General features: G+C 36.9%; 1 protein-coding gene across 1 annotated transcript in view; it reads left to right on the top strand.

Moving 5' to 3' along the window:
- Nucleotides 1-21,463, top strand: part of grm8b (glutamate receptor, metabotropic 8b) — a 127,043-nt gene extending 105,580 nt beyond the window's left edge. The window contains exons 8-11 of the mRNA XM_046858990.1: nt 11,042-11,178; nt 11,456-12,391; nt 19,676-19,922; nt 20,892-21,463. Of these exons, the coding sequence (XP_046714946.1) occupies nt 11,042-11,178; nt 11,456-12,391; nt 19,676-19,922; nt 20,892-20,941 (1,370 nt within the window). The 3' untranslated portion in view covers nt 20,942-21,463. The remainder of the gene's footprint in view (nt 1-11,041; nt 11,179-11,455; nt 12,392-19,675; nt 19,923-20,891) is intronic.
- Nucleotides 21,464-21,863: the final 400 nt, after the last annotated feature.

Here is a 21,863-nt window from a genome sequence, read left to right as displayed (position 1 = left end):
AAACAAATCTTATTTCTGGTATGGGAGTGAGTACCCATAGTGACACTGTACTAACTCTAGTTTCTTTTTTTTATACCCCTGGCATTGTTTATGTTTTCAAATGTAATAATAAATAGATGCATTCAAAGTGCGAGGCAGAGACTAAACAAACTTTTGATCCCCCACTTAATATGTTCCTGAGGGAACTTAGATTTTAACTATGTTCCACACATAAAAAGGATTGCATTCGATACATGAGGGGAACGAACTGAATTAAAATTGAGTCACCCTCCACCTCTAGTATGTATACATATTGCACATCAGACATAAAATGAGCCCAGGATTTAGACAGCTGTGAATAAAAATACACTTGAAGCCATGAACTAGTGTTGAGACAGGGGTGGAGACATTACGAGTCAAAACAATAATACATGTGGCACATAAATAACAGTTATAGGAATACGGGTGTCTGAGTAGTACTTTGTTTCACAAAAAATTCCACACTAAGATAGGGAGTGTGGGGATTGGGATCTCTGACAGATGTGCTCTATTTTGGGTGGATGCCCAACATAGGAGCAGTGATTTGACACATTTGTTATTTAGCCAATTAAGGCATGCCATAGCATTAACCAGTCTTGCTATATGAACACCTTTCCATATGAATATATTAAACATAAATACATTTAAGACACAAAAAATGTTTCAAAGAACAAGCAAGTAATGGGGTGAACAATAATTTACCTCATAAAATTGTATCTGACTTATTTTTTTCTTTATGAATTAGACCTCTAGTACTTCATTGGTTCACCTTAATAACCCTTGAACGTTCAAAAAATGCATGTGGTGACTTAGACTGTTAAGCGACTGAATGACATGACAGTTTATACACTAAAACCTACTAAGAAATTAATGGCGAACATTTTAAAGGTTTCATTAAAGTTGTCCTCATCTGTCACTTTTGGGTTTTTTTGCACCACTATGTTAGAGCAAATTTGTGCAGCTTAGACTTATTATGCCTTTTTTGTCCTATTTCCCCACAAGATTAGAACACCTTCGAGGGTGTGAGAGGAAAATAGGAAGAAGCATTCTACAGGCTTTTTAAATCAGTGCTTGAATGCTTTGCTAAACTTAACAAATGTGAAATTGCAATTTGAATTTTTGCGGCACAAAAAAAAAAAAAAAAAAGAATAAATTCATTATGTACGGATGTGAACGCAAGGATAATGCTGAAATTTGTGTTCCAACACATCTCAGTAAATTGCTAATGGTTGTGCTTAGTGTAATTAGTGTTTGCTTGATAACATATCATAAAATATCGTCTCTTAATAAAAGTAAAATAATGTCTCTTGATAAAAGTAAAATAATGTCTCTTAACAAGTTTGCTAAAGGTTTAATATAGTCTAGATTGGTGGATGTGTCAGACACTGCTTGTAGAATCAACATTTCATTAAATATTAAACGTCTGTTTTTGATCATGCTGTTTATTCGTGTCCCAAAAGACAGAACTGCTTGACTGAACTTGAAATTTGAGGATTAGTAGCAATTTGGTTTCAGTCTTTTCTGATAGTAGGCCAAGAGGACAATGCAATCAAGCAGCTAATAAATGCATCCAGAATAGCACCGAACCCACAGCAATCCAACTTCAAATTTCTGAAATCTCTACAGCTGCCTGTGGTTTACTGCCAACTCATCTGCAATCTCATCTGCCTTCTTACGTATCTGGTTTGAGAATCCAAAAAAAGAGCGTAGCTCTAAACTGCAGTGTCTTGGTTGATTATTGCAAATGAGTTATACTAAATCCTTTGTTAAACCATATGTTTTCAAGAGGACTCCTTACATACTATCAGGTCCGGTACAGTGAGATTAATTGGAAGGAAATTGTTTATGATAAACAGAAGCAAGTGACAGGGATGTTTCATTATAGCTGAGTTAAAGAAAAGTTTGAAAGCCAAAACACTGTGTTTGTCAGCATATAAACATTAAGTCCCTTCAGGGAACCCTTAAAGGTCTTCTTGTATATCGAGCTATGCAACTGTATGTTTATATGCCAGTGAGAGTTTCAGGTTTAAAGAGCTGTTAATTCTGTGAGTTGTTAATTCTGCAGAATAATGGGAAGAAATTGTATCTGTTTTTATTAGGATATTAGAACTTGATTAGCAACTTTGAACAGAACTTTCCCTGATTAATATTAAGATATTACATTAAGATGACATTTTTACACAACCATACACACATGTTCACTGAAATGATTTTCAAGATAAATTGGTCTGTCATAAAATGGAATAAAAAAAAATATAGATAGGATGATAATTTAAGAGTATAATAAAAATAAACAATAATAAAATGTTTACAGTTTACAATAGAATGAAAATAGAATTTCAATAAAAGTATAGATATTTAATAGAATTTAAAAAGTTAGAAGAATAGAATAATATTTTAGAATTTACAAGAATATGAATACAATTTACATTAAATAGTAAAAAATAGAAAACTTACAGAGTCAATAGTTCTTTATTTAATAATTAAGGACTCAATTTGTATGACACTCTCCAGCTGTGATCCCAACACTGACCCAGAAACATTTCATTCCATTATCTTCCCTACTATCGATATTCTCTCAGTTATCCACCGGATAAGACATAAGTAATTAAATAAGTGGGTGGAAAATCGCTGAATATATTCTAGCTTGAGCAAATGTCCCATCTGCTTTTACAGGATGTGTGTAGGGCACTGATTAGCTTAAAAGAAGAGAGGGATCAATATCAATAAAGTAAAGATCTCAGACAGCTAGGTTTCAGCACTAATTAGTGCTGTCTGTCTGTATTTCAGGAAGAGCATTCACTGTCTCGGGCTGATTCAGTGGAATGCACTGAATTAATTGGACAATTAGTCTCTTCACAACTACTGTCTCTTGTTCACTTAGTACTATGACCCTTGAAAAAACAGTTCAGCCAAAAATTATCTTTTTCACTACTCCAGACGTTTTAATTCAGTTGAGACATGTTTAGTCTCTAAGTTTGCTTCTTTAAACTTGCACTGGAGACACACATCTAATGTTGCTGTTAAGCAGTAACGAAGCTTAAGCTATCTGTTTAGCATTATGCAAACAGCTTGTCTAAATAACACACATTGTTTGGCTTTGTGATGTTATTTGTTGGTAAAGTTTTTTTTCAAATAGCAGATTTACCTTCTGGTTTTTGTGTACCAACTCACCTTCAACATCTGCCTGTTTCTTCTCCTACATCCTACCCTTCTCTTATGTGGAATGATACTATTCTATATGCTAAGGAACAAAATGTTACCAGTTTCAATATGGTAATTATCACTCTCTGTAGGAGATAACACATGTGTTATGAATTTGTGTGCAGAGGTTTATATAAAAGATGTTGCAAACACAAGCAAAAGTCCCTGCATAGACCATATGCATGAGAATCAAGTGTGATTGAGAATAAGGCAAAAGTTAAGTCCATACAAAAAAGCAGAACTCAAAACACACAAGGTTATAAACAAGGCTTGGATTTGCAGATCAATAAGCAAAACTTTGTGGTATGAATGTTGAGACCTTTAACACCATTTAAAATTCAAAATGTATTTTTTTGTTAGATAGATCTTTCATTGACTTTGGTATTTTTATTTTTTCCAATATAACTTTTTTTAATTTCCTACATTAACTACAATACTGCTTGCCTATCTTCTGCTTGTGGCACCCATGTGATTTAACCTTCTCCTCTAACTAGAAACGCCACTGCTCTGACACTTTTATTCTGTCCAGCGCATTTTTATTCTCATTCATACTGTACACCCTGTTTAAACAGATCAGCACAGCTGTGCTTGTCGATCTTATTGATAGCTAACTACCACTAAGCTAAGCCACGCCTCTCCCTATGAATCAGTGTCCTTGTTGTCCTTGTCATTTCTGCCATCTCTGAAATCCAATGTCAATGGAACGTGTTGAATGGAAAAATAAGTTTTTACTTTTTTTTTGTTATTTTGGAGCTAAAACTCATGTTTAATCTAAATAATTGGAACTGCAATAGCAGTGTCCCCCTGTGGCATCATTATAGCATACAACTGATACATTCTAATGAAAATAATAAAAGTACACCAATAATCAGTAGAATTCCACAAGTATCTATTAAAATGGTTTCCTATAAACATATTGTAAGTGTTTTCAAATGGAGTGTTTCTTTAAATAAATCAGATAAATGAGCTGCATGTGTTGGTGTTTAAAGAGAAAATGTGATTAGATTTCTGGTGGCCTGGAGGTGCACTGGGTCCATCCTCTATGTTTTTTGCAATGTGATATTCTATTATTCTTGGTTTTAGTGCTACCAGGGTCATATGGTGTCAGAAACCACTTGAATAACTCAGAATTGTTTAAAGCAAATGCTATTTAAGCATCTGTAACAACCTCCTGGTTGCCTTCCCCTCAGCTCCCCATCAAACACACAACAATCTCAGCATAAATAGACCAGTATATAAACACTTGTAGCTCATTCTCAGTTAATTAAGAACAGCTAATTTAGCTGTATGGTGGCAGCGCTGCATAATCGAAGATAAACAATAAACAGATCAGATCTAAAATAAAAACTATGTTTAACAAAGGCATTCAATTTTAGATATGGTGATTTTTCTGCTAGGAGACATTTATCTATTATTTATAGACAGACTCTCAGCACTCAGCACTTTTCTAATGGCAGTACATTTTCTGCCACAGGAGTGTCTTTAGGACAGAGGACTATTGGTAGAATGACAAGCTGCATTATTTTGTTAGTCTTCGTACTCTCGTCTTCTGTGTGTCTAAGCCTTTTTGTTTCAGTGTCTCTTTGTTAGCATCATTACTGTGTAGCTCCAGTGAAGCCAACTTCAAGAACGAAGCATGTCATTGCTGATCATCTACATTTAAGGTAGTAGGGAAATTGTATAAATTCTATATTCAGAATAAACTTTTTTTAGTCCCATTGAAAAAAAGTTTAGATATCTGGGTGCAACTATTTACACAACAACACAATTTATTTTTACTTATTCTTTTCCAATGATTGAGCAACTAATGCAGAAGTGATAAGGGAGACAGCAAGAAAGGTACTTGGTGTGACATCTGGAAATAGAAAGGAAGACAAAGAGACATGGTGGTGGAATGAGGAAGTGCAGGAGAGCATAAGGAGAAAGAGGTTGGTGAAACAGAATTGGGATCGACAGAGAGATAAGAAATGTAGGCAGGAGTACAAAGGGATGCGGCAGCAGGTGAAGGAGGATGTGGCGAAAGCCAAAGAAAAGGCATAAGAGGAGCTGTATGAGAAGTTGGACACTAAGGAAGGAGAAAAGGATTTATACCAATTAGCCAGGCAGAGGGACCAAGTTGGGAAGGATGTACTACAAGTGAGCAATAAAGGATGGAGATGGAAATGTGTTGACTGGTGAGGAGAGTGTATTCAGAAGATGGAGGGAGTATTTTGAGCAGCTGATAAATGAGAAAAAGAGAGAGAGAGAAGGGTGGACGATTTGGAGATGGTGAAGCAGGAAATGGATAAGATTAGTAAGGAGGAAGTGAGAGCAGCTATTAAGAGTGGAAAGTCAGTTGGACCAGATGACATACCAGTAGAAGTATGAAGATGTTTAAAAGAGATGACAGTGGAGTTTTTAACCAGGTTGTCTAACAAGATTTTGGAAGGTGAGAGGATGCCTGAGGACTGGAGAAGGAGTGTGCTGGTACCGGTTTTAAAAAAATAACGTAGATGTGCAGACCTGCAGTAACTAAAGAGTAGTGAAGGCCAGGCTGAGAGAAGAGGTGACCATCTGTGCGCAACAGCATGGTTTCATGCTGAGGAAGAGCACTACAGATGCAGTATTTGCTTTGAGAATGTTGATGGAGAAGTACAGAGAAGGTCAGAAGGAGTTGCATTGTGTGTTTGTGGATTTAGAGAAAGCATACGACAGAGTGCCAAGAGAGGAGTGGTGGTATTGTATGAGGAAGTCAGGTGTGTCAGAGAAGTATGTGAGGGTGGTGCAGGACATGTATGGGGACAGTATGACAGCAGTAAAGTGTGCTTTAAAGGTAAAGACTGGTTTAAGGTGGAGTTTGGATTGCATCAAGTATCGGTTTTGAGCCCTTTCCTTTTTGCAGTTTTGATAGACAGATTGGCGGACCAGGTCAGACAGGAGTCTTCGTGGACTATGTTGTTTGCAAATTATATTGTGATTCGTGGTGAGAGTAGGGTGCAGGTTGAGAAGAGCCAAAGAGGTGGATGTACGTGCTGGAGAGAAGGGGAATGAAAGTCAGTAGGAGTAAGACAGAGTACATGTGTGTGAATAAGAGGGAGGGCAGTGAAGTGGTGCGGTTGCAGGGAGAAGAGATGTAGAAGATAGAGTTCAGGAACCTGGGGTCAAAGTAATGGAGAGTGTGTTAGAGAAGTGAAGAAAAGAGTGCAGGCAGGGTGGAGTGGGTGAAGAAGAGTGACAGGAGTGATTTGTGATAGAAGGGTATTTAGAGTGAAAGGGAAAGTTTATAGGACTGTGGTGAGACCTGCGATGTTGTATGGTTTAGAGACAGTGACATTAAGTACAAGACGTGAGGCAGAGATGGCGGTAGCAGAGCTGAAGATGCTGAGATTTTCATTGGGAGTGATGAAAATGGACAGGATTGGAAATTAGCTTATTAGCGGGACCGTGCATGTAGGAAGTTTTGGGGACAATGTGCAGAGGAGGGACATGGGGTATATCAGTAGGAGAATGCTGAGGATGGAACAGCCAGGAAGGAGCAAAAGAGGAAGACCAAGGATATGGTTTGGGAAGACATGCAGGTAGTTGGTTTGAAAGAGGCAGATGTAGAGGACAAAGTAGTATGGAGACGGATGATCCACTATGGTGACCCCCTAATGTAATCACCCGAAAGAAGAAGTAGTTTTCCAAAGCTTTACAGTGTCAACTCGGGTCAAAGATTTGCACCTGACAATGAAAAAGAACAGGTTGGGAACTGGTCTCAGACATCAAACATGGTGGCTATTAGCGATCAAAAGGTGCAGCTAATCCAGTCCACAATCTCCTTTTGACTTTATATCCAAAAGAGAGTCATCCAATTTGTTCATGCCCTTGAGCTATTGGCCTGCATGTCACTTTTTGTGGATAAATTGTAATTATGTGACATTTCTGATTGTATCTTAAGACATTTCAGCTGTTTTCATTTCAAGAAATAAAATTACATCCAGGATATTGAGCTATGCTGGGTCCAGTGACATTTATTAAAGGGCAGTATTCCTAACTCTTACAAGATATTTTGTTCTCTCTCTCTCTCTCTCTCTCTCTCTCTCTCTCTCTCTCTCTCTCTCTCTCTCTCTCTCTCTCTCTCTCTCTTTCTTTCGCCTACACCTACAGTCAGGTTAATTAACCTCACTCTGATAATAAAACAGTCTGGCTTCTGACTTCAGTCAGAAATACTGTACAGAAGTAAGTTCTTAGCACAACCATGGATACATTAATTTATTCTGAAATAAATTACATTTTGTTCCTAGTTGCAAAAAAAGAGAAAACCTTCTTTATTGTGTCCTAGAGTCCATCATTATGACAAATGATGGCAGTAATGTAGCATGCCAGTGATATTGCATTGTAATGAGTGTTCACTGAAAAAATGCAATGGCTATATCACCAAGTCACTCCGAAGGAACTGTGAGGCTTGCTGCAGGCACTAAGTCCGATATTCTTTTGTTTTCTTCCAAATACATCCAGTATTTTATGTTTAACTTCAGGGCTAAAAGGCTAGAAATGATGTGTGACGAGCCACAATGGAGTCCACTGTGCAAGCAAAATGCTTAATTAACTCCACATAGCATAATAGTGGAGCTTTCAGTGGCATGTTTGTTGTAGTTTTATGGTACAGCCACACAATATGAGATTCAAAATAATTGCCTAACCATTTATTCTTGTGAGTCTCATGTGTATATACAGTCATGTGCTGCATCTGCTTCTGCATACACTTTAGTTATTGGTCATTATTTCCCTGTTTTCTGAGGACAAAATCATCCAATATCATCTCCTGTCAGAGTGAGGGATTGCTGGCAGACTTTGGATGACTTTATGAGGTTGAAGGTCATGCCTTCAGGGAGGTTCCCCACATTTCATATGAGGATAACCTTTACAAAGGCAGGATAGAAATGCTGCCAAACCAATTTAATAAACTAGTTTAATACTGGTAAAGAAACCACAGTGTTAGTAAAGAGATAGTAGAGAGCCTCAAACAATATTTTAATAGATTAGATGATGGGACATGCAGCAGCATCTGTAAATTATTTTTCTTTTCTGTCTGTGATTCCATAAACGCGGTGGCATTTCTGTCCCAATGAAATCATATTTACAAATATATAGAGGTAAAAGATATTGTTTGCTAATGGAACATTTTCACAAATACCTGCATGTATGTTTTTAAGATAATTAAACTAAATTAATTTAAACAACATCTATTACAGGTTATATATTACTTATATATTACTTATATATAATACATACAATGTATATTTATTGTAATACATTTAACAGAAAGTTAAATTTCTTTTAAGATACAAAGAAGATAAACTCTCCAAACTGTTCTTTTAATTTTTTTATTTAATTTTTTTTGCTTATACTGTGATATACTGCCTCGGTCACTTTAAAAGTTCCCAGTTTCCTATTATTCAAAATTATAGAATATATATAATATTACTAGATAATAAGGATTTAATATCATTCAAGAACTGAATTATTAAATCAAATATATATATAATTATTTCATTAATAATTATAATAACTTTAAATTCTTCATATTATTAGTATGGATACAGTTACCTGCATTTTGTTTAAAAAAAAAAAAACCTTGTAAAACCTTGTTACTTTCAGTGATTTTACTGTGGAACAGCATATTTGTGGATGGATAATGCATTTTCTTAGTCTCATTGTTAAAAATGATACAAAAATAAGATTTTATTTTATGTAAGCACATAAAATGGCAGTCCAATTGTGAAAGCACCCCATTCTTGGAAACACATTTATTTTGTAATCTAGGAGCTCCTGCACAGAATGTCTTAGACATGTATTTGTGTAGATAGGTTAGTATTTACTGAAAGAAAGCTGATAATCATTCCACTTGAGAATACTGCTATTGAAAAACGCATCCTGGTAGAAATTGCTATATTGTTGAGGGAAATTCTATCAGGAAAACATAGCTATTAATTCTGATGTATGTTTCAATTCAAACATAATAGCAGAATTTGGTAGCAGTTCAGTTCACATCAATATAATGTTTGCGCTGCAGCTTGACTTATACACACTACACTGGACGCTCATTTTTATCTGTGACAAGAACCCAAAAGCCTAAATGCAAAATATTGCTCTACTAAAAAATACAATTGATTCAAGGGCCAGCACACATTTATTTTACATATAACGAGCAGGTAGCCTGTGTATATATGTGTGTGTAATTAGATGTCTTGTAAGGATGTGTATTTATCAGACATTTTTGGTAGATGCCTTAGAGTGTATCCTAATTCAATGACTTTCAATGCTTGATTGAACTTTTACCAACAATTTGCTTTTGTTGTTCTGTCCTAACTGACAAGAGAACAGTCTGAACAAGCGGCTAATAAATGAGCCCAGAATAGCATGAAGCTCTGAAATCTCAGGCAAACTACAGCTGCCTGTGGGCAACTGCCAACTCATCTGCAGTCACAGGCGCTCCATTGCCTTCATAGACACGTTTATTTTTATGAGATGCTGAGAAAAGAGCATGGCTCTAAACAGCAGTGTCTTGGTTGATTATAGCGCATGAGTTATGCTAATTCCTGTGTTACACCATATGTTTTAGAAGCTGTTCTATACACACTAGCAGGTCGTGCTTAGTGAGTTTAATGAAAGGAATCTGTTTATGATTAAGACAGGCTTGTGCTGGGACATTTCATTAGAATTAAGTGCAGAATGCTAAAGACATACTGTGTACTTTGTGCTGTATTTGCTCTGGAGCGCTATTAGTGAATTTTTTATTTGCTTATATATTAATATTAATTCAGTTATAGAGAATTAGTGATGTCTTTATTTTGTTAAACCGAACCAGGATCCATGTTAAAGTTAGATTTTTTTATTGAAATGATTAGTATTTCATTACCTAGGGAGAGGATTTATAATGCATCAGATCTTTAATTGATATTTAAGTAGATACAGTTGTATACATACATTAAGCCTAAATTACAAAAGGTTAAGATGTTAATTGCCATCTTTATTAGACTGTTTTGTTAATTACTAAAACATCAATTTTATCTTGTCAGGTTTTATGCAGCCCATTCCGAACAGCAGCTTTCTAATTGAGTTCACAAAAATGGGATCTAACCTGTGATTAAGCATGGACTTGCTTAATCACAGCATCTTCTGAGTCTGGTAGTCATTCAATCACTGAATCAGTCTTTGTTCGAGGCGGGCAAATCATTTGGCTAATTGAGAAATGGTCAAAGCCATGTGCTGTGATGAGCAGACATATGGAGGATTTAATGTGATTCAGCGGTGAATTGTGTTGCCTGGTGTTATGGTGCAAAAAATGTGTGTGTGTGCAGGTTTTAATTTACTCATGAGCATTTACAGATGACTGAATCCGGCTGGACTGTATTTTTGTAGACTTTGAGTCCTGCAGGCCCAAGGCTCCTGTGCAAGCTGTCTCTCTGCAGGTGTTTTAATGATGCATCACATATTGGTCTCTTGAGATGCTTATTTGTATTGTTGTCCTCACTAATCCTGCTGTTGTCTCCTAAAATGCTTGATCGGAAAATTCCGAAAGGCATGGGAGAAAGTCAAGTATGGCTCACAGTAATGGTGCTGGTAGTGCATGATAATATTTTAAACATTAGCAGGGCTTTATGAAGGATTAGTGAATTGCATATCATGTGCAATGTAACCGTGCACTAATTCCACTCTGACTCTAATCATATAGTCTGCTTACATTAATATATTAGAAAAGATTATTAATAGGTAATGAGTAAGGATATCAAATTTTGTATTTAACAGGCATTGACCATCATTTTAATAGACTTCTTTTCACTCTTTTTAACAGGTAGCGCTAAAACCCCTGTGACATTTAACGAGAATGGAGATGCTCCTGGACGATACGACATCTTCCAGTATCAAATTATTAATGATTCTGCTGAGTACAAAGTCATCGGGCACTGGACTGATCATCTGCATTTAAATGTGAGCAACGGCATTTGTGCTATTGCATTTTAGTTAAAAAAACATGTTTTGGCTGATTTAAGAAATAATTTTAAGTGAAATATTAATAAGAGCAAATGTTTATGTCCAAGATCGAAATTATGATAATGTTGGTGCTTTAAGCACTGTGCGGTTGATGACACAAAAAACGTTCCATTTAATTCCAATAAATTCCTTTTAATTCAGTCTTGAAAAACATGCTAAGAGCACATCCTAATTTAGAATGGATACCCATAATTACACTTTTGTACCTCTCCAGATGGGTGTCATGCAGTGGGTGAGTGGGGACTCCTCTGTGCCCACCTCGGTGTGCAGCATGCCCTGTCAGACCGGGGAGCGAAAGAAGGTGGTCAAGGGCGTGCCATGCTGTTGGCACTGTGAACGCTGTGAGGGATACCACTACCAGGCCAACGAATTCATGTGCCAGCTGTGTCCATACGAGCAGCGGCCTGATCACAACCGCACTGGCTGCCAGCCCATCCCTATAATTAAGCTGGAGTGGCACTCTGCCTGGGCCATGGTACCTGTTTTCATTGCCATTCTGGGAATCATAGCCACCACATTCGTGATAATCACCTTCATACGCTACAATGACACGCCAATTGTACGCGCCTCAGGCAGGGAGATGAGTTATGTGCTGCTGACAGGAATATTCCTCTGTTACATCACCACGTTTCCTATGATCGCAGCACCTGGAGTGGCTGTGTGCTCCTTCCGCCGGCTCTTCCTCGGCCTGGGCATGTGCTTCAGCTATGCCGCGCTGCTCACCAAAACCAACCGCATTCACCGCATCTTTGAGCAGGGCAAGCGCTCAGTGGCGGCGCCGCGTTTCATCAGTCCCGCCTCCCAGCTGTTCATCACTTTCAGCCTAATCTCAGTGCAGCTCATGGGTGTGCTGGTGTGGTTCATCGCCGACCCACCACACACCTTTGTGGATTATGGTGAGCAGCGCACGCAGGACCCTGAAAACGCTCGCGGTGTGCTTAAATGTGACATTTCGGATCTCTCGCTTATCTGTTCGTTAGGCTATAGCATTCTCTTAATGGTCACATGCACTGTTTATGCCATCAAAACCAGAGGAGTACCAGAGACCTTCAATGAGGCCAAGCCTATTGGATTTACAATGTACACCACCTGCATCATTTGGCTTGCCTTCATACCAATCTTCTTTGGGACGGCACAGTCTGCAGAGCGGGTGAGTTTTATGTGTTTAAGTGTCCTGTTTTGCTTCTTTTTTAAGCACACATGCCATACATAGACATAACAGAATAGCTTTATTGATATCAAGACTATAATGCACCATGTATTTCACTACATTAATTTCTTAAAAAGAAATGTAATTAACAGAAACAGAAAAAAAATCTTATTCATAGAATTTCACACCTTCAACTAAATTCTGAACAAATTTTTTTTTTATGTTTTTGGATGATGATTATTTTTGGAAATGTATAGCCAATTGTTGTTAAAAAAGTGTAAACCAGCAAACCCCGAAGCCCCAAAATGAATGGATAAGTTGTAGGTAGTAAGGATTAGTAGAATAAACAGTTTTGATTAAAACAACTTCCAATCCCCCAGATTTTTTTTTTTTTATTATTATTATTTTTTATTTTTTATGTTGTTACAAGACAAATGATAAATTAGGAGAAGCACTCTATACTGGCCAAAATTTGCCAAATTCTCTGCTATTATAGAGTAATTAAGAAAAAGAATGTTGTAGGATAATTTGCATGTTTGCACATTGCATGTTCGCATCAGTTATTTTATAATGTGACGGTCAATTAACCTGGTCGGGACTCAGAGTGCGCACACACTGCCCGGAGAAGTTCCCTTACTCATACCCTCAGAAAGGTGAGGGGGGTTTGGGTGACATCACGTCAGTAAGGAGAGCTGAATCCACATTACAATTATGGGTGACAAATAAAGGTCTAAACTCTCAGAAGCTCAATTCAGAAAAAAGAGGAAAGAAGTAGGGGAAAACGTGCAGAAGATAAAGGTGTGTATGCAGCTCTATCACTCATCTCGTTATAAGAATAGTATGCTATGATAGTAGCTAATGCATTTAATAAAAGCTAAAAGCTGTATAGCACCTAGGTCAGGGGTGGCCAACCAGTCAGAGACCGGGAGCCACATTTTTGACTGTGTTACCGCAAAGAGCCACATCATACACATGGGCACACATGAACATCACCCATGCCTTCCTCTTACACACACACACACACACACACACCTCTGCTCAGCCAGATTTATTGTAAATGTCACACACCAACATAATGACAGAAATTGACTCCTACAGTTCTAAGACCACAGGACAGTCATTTTTAACAATGAACACTGCACTGTCTCACACACACACAAACTCAGTTTAACCAAATCCACCAAAAAATATATAATAATTTACAATAGCGTTTTTCTTTTACTATGCATGTTACTTAGTGGGACTTTTGGCATTCCTTGCCTTGAACAATCCCCTTCAAATCTGCCTCGTATTCCGTTGTTGCCACTCGAAGCAATTCTTTCACATGTGTGTCAGTCAGAACAGATCGATGCTTTGATTTCACGTGTTTCAGGGTAGAAAACACAGACTTTGTTTGTGTTTTTTTGTATGTGCGTGTTCACTTCGCTTGAGTTTAATACGGTATTTTCGTCAAATGCGCATGCGCGTGAGATGAATATACTGCAGGGGTGGGCAATTAATTTTTACAAGGGGCCACACGAGAAACCTGAATTGTGTCAGAGGGCCACACCAACGATAATATTTTAGGGATGCACCGAAATGAAAATTCAATTCAAATGGCATTGAAATCCATAATTTTTTGTGTTATACCTTTTGCCTCAGCACCATCACTGGAAAACTTTCCTGCCTTTTCAAAATTGTCCTGTACAGACGGAGTGCGCATGCTCGGATTAACTTTACTTTTCTGCGCCGCGTTCTTCTCATATTTAGAATGGAAATCGGGATGTTTGGATTTCAGGTGATAAATTAAACCCGATGTGGAGAAACTCTTTGCAGATACACTCCCTCTTGAAATTTCAGCATTGCATGTTTTGCAAATCGCTCTCCGCACACCGCAGACATGTTGCTCTTATCCAGATAACCGTGTGCTGCTGCGCTTTTTTATTGCGTCATTACAATTGTGTTTCTGCCGTGTTGTTTCGGTGATTTAGGTATTTCCGAAAATTCCCGGTGCATCCCTGTAATTTATGATTGGCCTCATGCCAAGGTCTGATATACCGCAAAGTTTCCCAGTAGGGACAAGCTCATTTAAGTCTTAAAAATACCGTATTGAACTTAAGCAAAGCGAACACGCACATTAAAAATCAAACACACAAAAATCGATATGAACGTAAGAGCCGCATGAAACCAGCCAAAGAGCCGCATGTGGCTCACGAGCCGCGGGTTGGCCACCCCTGACCTAGGTTGTGCCTGCTATGCTTTTATGCATATAGCAACAATATTACAATAGTATAATTACAAACTAACTAGTCTAGTTGGGTTGTAGTTAAAATATCACTTATTAATTTGGTTACCTTTAATTGAGGTGATGTCATAAAGGTTTTCTGTGATTGTATTAAATAGGTCCTGAACTGATTCAGTAAGGGGAATCTCCAGTGCAGCTTAAAAGGCTCATTTAAAAGATCTACATATATTATAAGGATATAGATGTTATATGTATCTTATGGCTACAATTAACCAAGGAGTTGTTTTGTTCTTGTTTCTGGACAGTTTGATCAATTGTGCACAGTTACATGTATTTAATTGTGCAATAAATGCATTTAGGGTGATATTTATACATGAAAGCGAGCTCTTAGAAATGTATCCAAATTTGTGGACTGCTCTGAGAATATGTCTTACTCATCCAGTGAGGGTAGATGAAGCAGAGCTGAAACAACGGGGGAGACTTTGTTATAGAGCTAAAACCAATGCTGGTTGGTGGTATCTACTTAGCATGAACATACAGTTTAATGTCAGTTCAACAGCAAGCAAAACATTTCGAAAGGAATAAATGATGGAAGAAACTCCTGACTCTAATTTGCCACAACACTCGTGGCCTTATTTGCGCAATTGTTTTTAAGTCGTTGAAAAGGCCGTTATGGGTTCATGATCTTTTATTAGATATCAGTGTTTGACTCATTAATATCATTCTATTAACAGATTGGTGTGCTTAAAGTAACACAGTATTTTTTTATAAAAACTGAGTTGATTAAGCAAGAGTAAAATTAGTAAAAAATTATAATAAGACATTATAGCCATAATAAATTGTAGTACTCGGATGCTTAAGTACATTTGAAGGACACTACTTTTGTACTTTTACCCGCATGAACATTTAAAGGCAGCACTTTTACTGGAGTAATATTTTACCTACTGTATCTTTGTACTTTTGTACTGTACTTTTACTGAAGTACATGCTTTGTGTACTTCGTCCACTACTCTTTGATGAGTGGAAGGCTAGAAACTTTTTTGTTGCACGCATTATTTTGTCCTACTACTCATTAGTGTAGTTGTTTTGTGTCTGTGAATAATCCAGTAGCATCATTACACAGACTCTGCTGGAATAATATCCATGCTGATTGTTTATTTTCTCCCTTAGACAACTCCAGTTGCTCCATGCATGTGCTGTCTTCTGCTGGAGAAGAGCTATCTTGTTACTGATAACAGTAATATGGGACAAAAGAGAACAGTGACTAACGTAATATAGTTCCCCCAAACGGATATTAGTCTCTGAACATGAACACAGTCTCTGTAGATTTTATTGTGTTTTCTGTTATACTGTATACAGCTAGCTCAGACAGGCCAGATCTAGAAGGACTAGAGATTTTAACACAGACCTTTCACAAATGTACACACTGTGTGTTATTTATGGTGTGTCCGAAATTATTCGTTTTATTGTAGCTTGGTAAGGTGTAGCCCAGTTACTGACTAAGTGTAATAATCCCTAACTTTATCTTTTTATCATTTTTAAATGCAGCTTCATTTTCATAATGTTAAATGGGTTGTTTATTTTTCTCTATTCTTATATCTATTCCTATACAAAAAAATATATATATATATAAATTCTATATTCTTGTAAATGCAAAGTTTCTACATACTCCATATAATTTGTTAACAAAATACTTGTTCATGGATGATGTGGTGATAAAGCATGTACAGATACTCTTTGGGTTACTGTACAGTTTCTAGTTTCTTGCTGCTTAAAATTTCATTTAGAGTTTTCTAGATCAACTCTAAAATCACCCAGACCAGATTGCCTATAGTATGGGAAGACCTGAACATCATACCCATATATAAGTTGGTTAAGGATCCTGTTCCAGAACCATGGCCATTTCTATAGAAATGGCCTTCCCTTCTGGGAAGTCTTTTCGCTAGATTTTTGGGTGTTGCTGGTGGGATTTCTACACAATTACCCACAACAGCATTAGAGAGGGTGGGTACTGATGTTGGGTGAGGATGCCTGACTCATCAGTCTGTTCATCCAAATGTGTCTCCAGAGGCTGTGCAGGCTACTCGAGTTCTTCCACATCAAATTAAGACATTTCTTTGTGGACCTAGGTCTATGCCTAAAAAAATTGAGATTTCAATACTGAGACAACCTGTAAAAGTGTGTTTTAAATACAATAGTTTGGAGAAGGCTCACATATGAGTGCAGTGGTCAGGTCTCTACAACATTTTGGCCAGTACATACTAAAGATGGATGGATGGATAAATTAATGAATACAAAATTGTATGTTCAGTTTTTAGGATTTTGTGATCAAAAGCAAATATGGAGACAAACCAAATGATGCATGTTTTACAAATGAAGTATCTTAACTTTGATTTACCTTTATTAAAAATGCTTTTTCAACACAAATATTATTTGGCAACATGCATTTATTTTCATTATTTACCAGCACTTTAAAGGAAAAGCACTTTCAGCATGAAATGAAAATGTCATTATGGACATAGAGTATATAAGTAGATTAGTTGATGCAGGAAGTGTCGTCTGTTTTCGTATGTAATGTAAATTGAGCAAACTCTAAATTAATGAAGGCCTTATGAATATTGATAAAATTTCATGTCTCATTTAAATCACTAAAATTCCGTTATGAAGCTATTATAATGAGCAAATTAGCTGGATGTGCAAAACAGGTCATCCCCCTAACCTTTTGTCAGAAATCAATACGAGAAAACAGCCATCATTTTGTATCATCTCCATGGTGGGCTCAAAGGAAACAAATAACTTAACATGCACATCATACTGAAGGCTGTTTTTATGTAAGTAAGAAAATAATTTCCTTCACATCTGTAACATTTTGTTCATTAAAAAAATGTCAATACAATAAGAGATACAGTAGGATTAATTCAGCGACACATATTTCATCTTTTTTGATTAACTTTCCTTTGATTTTCTTCTTTAGAAAATTAAGCAATGCAATGAGGCAGTGCAGTGTGGCTCTATGGAGATGTGCTCCATCTCGCTTTGTTCTAGTATGTACAGAACTGCAGGGTAAGGTCTCAATATTCGCCTTTCAGGGAGAACACCAAAAAAAAATCTATAGACATAGTGCCAGTTAAGACCCTCAGCAATGGCTCATTAGGTGTGCAATAACGATGCTTTGCCTAACTCAGTGTACATTACATCATATGCTTTATATCCAGAAGGGAAAGAAAATGGCAGTTCTGCAAGATTGATCATCTGCATTCACTTACATATTGAAAGGCTTCCTAAAGCTTGCTCAGAGCATGTTTTCCTTATGTCTTTAATTAAATATAAAAGGTATGATCATCTGCTTATTAAGCTGACCTACTTTCTTCAAAACAATTGCCGAATGTACTTGTTCTTTCCTCATTGCGATTGTGCTTGTGTCTAGGCTCGGATGTTCTATTAAAATGTCTTACCGTTATATTAGCGTGAAATCAAGCAGTGTAAAGAAAATGAGCTCCAACACCATCTGATTTCTTGGAATTCTTTCAGCACAAGATAAATGATTATACTTTAATGCGAATCAAATTTCTAATATTACAGGCTGATTTTTTATTTATTTTTTTTGCTTTGAATATTTTTTCTGATAATGATTTCTGTCATACTGACTGTGACTGCTGGTATGTTATTTTAATACAGGACATCTTTTGCTTGCCTACAAAAAGAAATAAATCAAAGCCTATCCTGTGCTGTGGAGCATTATGGCAATACTGTGTTGGAGAGGTTCAGTATAGCCTTACTGAAGTGGATTATTAATAAGGCCAATTTACATTTCATATGATTAATTCTCTGTAATCTTTGTCTTGAAGTGGCAAAAGAATCAGCCAACCATTTGAATATAAACCGCTGCTGTAGCCCCTGAGTAATTCTCCACACTCTCCATGGTCTGTGCTGGAGTAGTTCTGCATGTGGGATACTGAAAATAGCAAGATAACAGGACTAAAATGAATGGAAATGTAAGAGAACTGTAGGTTTTTGAAGTCTTTGTTCTGTACTCTCGCACTGTTTAATTAAGTGTGTCTGCAAGTTCTAATAAACATGTGGCATGAAGTGTTTTAAGTGCGCTAAAATGCAACACAGATGCAATCCTAGTATAACAATAAAGGGGGATTTTTAATGCTTAAAAATGAGCATTTTTTTTCTGAAAGACATTACTACATTAATCACCACATGTAGTGCATGTGCTATTTTAATCTTCTCCATGGTGTAAGGATTGATTTATTTTTACCAGAACCCAAACAGAAAAATTCTATTCAGATAAAGTCAACTCCTTATTGTAATAATTCTCAGACTCTGGTTAATTCAGGGTATGCACATTTCTGTAAAATAAGGGAAACTAACAAGTGGATGACCCTAAACAGCTTTGTATATTTAAGATCATTATTATTCAGGAAGGAATTACCCTGATCATAGCATGGTAAGAGGTCTTCTGGTTGGTCCCCCCCCTTTGGGGCAACACTTAAAGGTTCTCTGGAGATGTCTACTGATAATTCAGCAAAGGTTTGTTTCAGCAGGGAGATAGAACCTCCTGTGGAGAGCTGAAAAAGTTAACAAACCAAAGAGCCATTGAGAAATGCTTTCTAAGAGTGCTGAAATGTGTCAAAAATAATAGCTACGAGCAGCACTGGTGGTTCCGGTGCTTGTATACTAGAGCCAGTTTTTACCATCAGGGTTCTGTACCATTCTTATTTTATCAGCTACACTATAAATTCTATAGCATCTTAGTTTATTATAATGCAATGTGTGATGTGTCAAGTTGTAATATTACATATTAATGCAGATGTATTTATTTTCATTGTGTTTCAAAACCATGCTACTGTTGATTATAGTGTTAATAAACGAAATTAGGAGGAGGGTACCGTATTTTTTAAAACCGGTTGATGTGAAATTGGGAGTGATCCTAAGTAAGATTAAGAAAAGGACAGCTGAAATGAGCAGAGCACATATCCAGGCAGACAGAATTTACTTTAATAATCGTTAAAGATGCTGACATGTTAATATTCTTCTACTCTCTGTCATAGATGTACATCCAGACGACCACTTTGACCATGTCATTGAGCCTGAGTGCATCTGTGTCATTGGGAATGCTCTACATGCCCAAAGTCTATATAATTATCTTTCACCCGGAGCAAAATGTCCCCAAACGCAAGCGCAGCTTCAAGGCTATTGTCACCGCTGCCACCATGTCCAGTAAGCTCAGTCAACTGGCCAGTGAAAGGCCAAACGGAGAGGTGAAAACCGAGCTCTGTGAGAGTGTGGACAACAACAGTGAGTATAGTTTGTATTTCTTTCTCATTCCTTTGTGACAGATGGTTTTTGATTTGAACTAATGATGGATGGCTTCACCCACTCAGCTTCTGACATATTTTGTAATGTTACCTTGGGCTGACTGAGAGCAAATACAGTAAATAGAACAGCAAATACAGACTCATTCTTAATTCATTAAATGTACTCTTTAATGTATTGGTTTGTATAAGAATTGATCATGTGGACTTCCTTAATAATACAGGATAATAGTCCTTTACATATGCTAAGACTACTAAAAGATACTTTTTCCTTTCATACATCATCTGTTAGAGTAAAAGCAAATGTTTAGGTGCATCTGGAAAGAAAATACATATAATTATCTTATAGCTTATATATTATCTTATATGTTCATAGCTCATAGCAGCCTTGTTCATTAGACTCATATTGACATGCAGTCTTCTGAGTGTCAATACCAAGCATTTATGTTTAATATTTAGGAATATTCATATTTATGAGCATTCATGGGCAGGGTATTTCTAATTCTGCTCACATGTTGTGACCTCTGAACCATATGCCACTGTATGTTATCATTATTGTCTATACTAGATGACCCAATGCAAAAAGTGAGCTTGGATCTTTAGCCTATTTCTTTTCATCATTTCTTAATTACTTTCTCTTGACCCAGAAACTGACTGATTGAATCTTATCAACACGCTGCAATTCCCAAAAGAACAATGTGAGAAATAAAGAGTAGGAATTCCTTTGTCTTCATACTGCTCAAATGAGCACACAGCATACAGAGCCTTGAGTAATCTAATTTGGTATAGAGAAGTGTGATATTGGAGGTTTAAAGTCACACTTTCGGAAAGTGATGCCACAAGTCGGTGTTAAAAATAGCAGCCATGTTTCTCTCACTCCATACAAAGCAGCATAAAGCCTCACAGTTTTTTCTCTCTCTTCTCTCTCCTGATCTCTCCTTCTCTTCTGCAGCATTGCCCTCCAAAACAACGTATGTCAGCTATACCAATCATGCCATGTGAAGATGCATCCTGAGTACAGGATTCTGGGAAAGGATTACTGGCACTTACTGGAACTAAAGCATGAGACTTTAATGTTGTTCTTGAAAAAGAGAGTGTTTTGTTGTACCGAGACAAATCTTGCCTGTTTTTTTTAACAGTTAAAATTATTGGCCGTACAACAGAGGGACAGCACTCACTGCTGGTGTAACAGCACATGGAAAAGGGACTTCACTGAAGCAAAGGGGAAAAAATATATACATATACTTATAAAAAGAAAATCAACAAAAATTAAGGAAATGTTGGAGTCAACCATGTTAGTTGTTATTCTAATTGTAAGTATTTTTGTGGTTGTGCAGATTTTTTAATTCTTGTCCCACAGTGTGAGATCTGCATTGGAAAATGCCTTTGTCTCTTGTATCGGCTACTCTGGTCATTAGCGCTGGTTTGTTAAGTGTGTATATGCTATGGTTGAAGCATGCCTGATTTTTATACAAATAATTTATTTATAATAAAGGAATGTTTTTGAAATGTCTAGACATCTTGCATGAGCAATCACATATTGTGTTTTTTCTTAAGACTACAGTTTCTGGAAGTTCAAAACAAACCAAGTCAAATGCCTGTATATACCCAGTTTATAAAGAAAACGTACACAGACGGCACTTAAATCGTATATCATTAGATGCTCTACATTCCCATAAGCTTAATGAAGCTCAGGACAAAAATAAATTATTGAAGCCCAAAAATAACATGAAATAGGCAGTTTTTAACTTATGGAAATGTCTCTTAGCAGCTGAGCCTAGATCCAGGCGAAAAGCATGGCTGGCAAGATATTATTTATGAGCTGCAGTACTGTATTCCAAATATAGCAAATACTCAGGTTTTGAGTTTTGCTATGCCAGGAGTGTGCAGCACTTTTCATTGCTGTTTCATGTCTGCAGTTTGA

This window comes from Silurus meridionalis, chromosome 10 (assembly GCF_014805685.1).
Source record: "Silurus meridionalis isolate SWU-2019-XX chromosome 10, ASM1480568v1, whole genome shotgun sequence".
Classification (NCBI taxonomy): domain Eukaryota; kingdom Metazoa; phylum Chordata; class Actinopteri; order Siluriformes; family Siluridae; genus Silurus; species Silurus meridionalis.
This window is presented reverse-complemented; position numbering and strand designations above follow the sequence as displayed.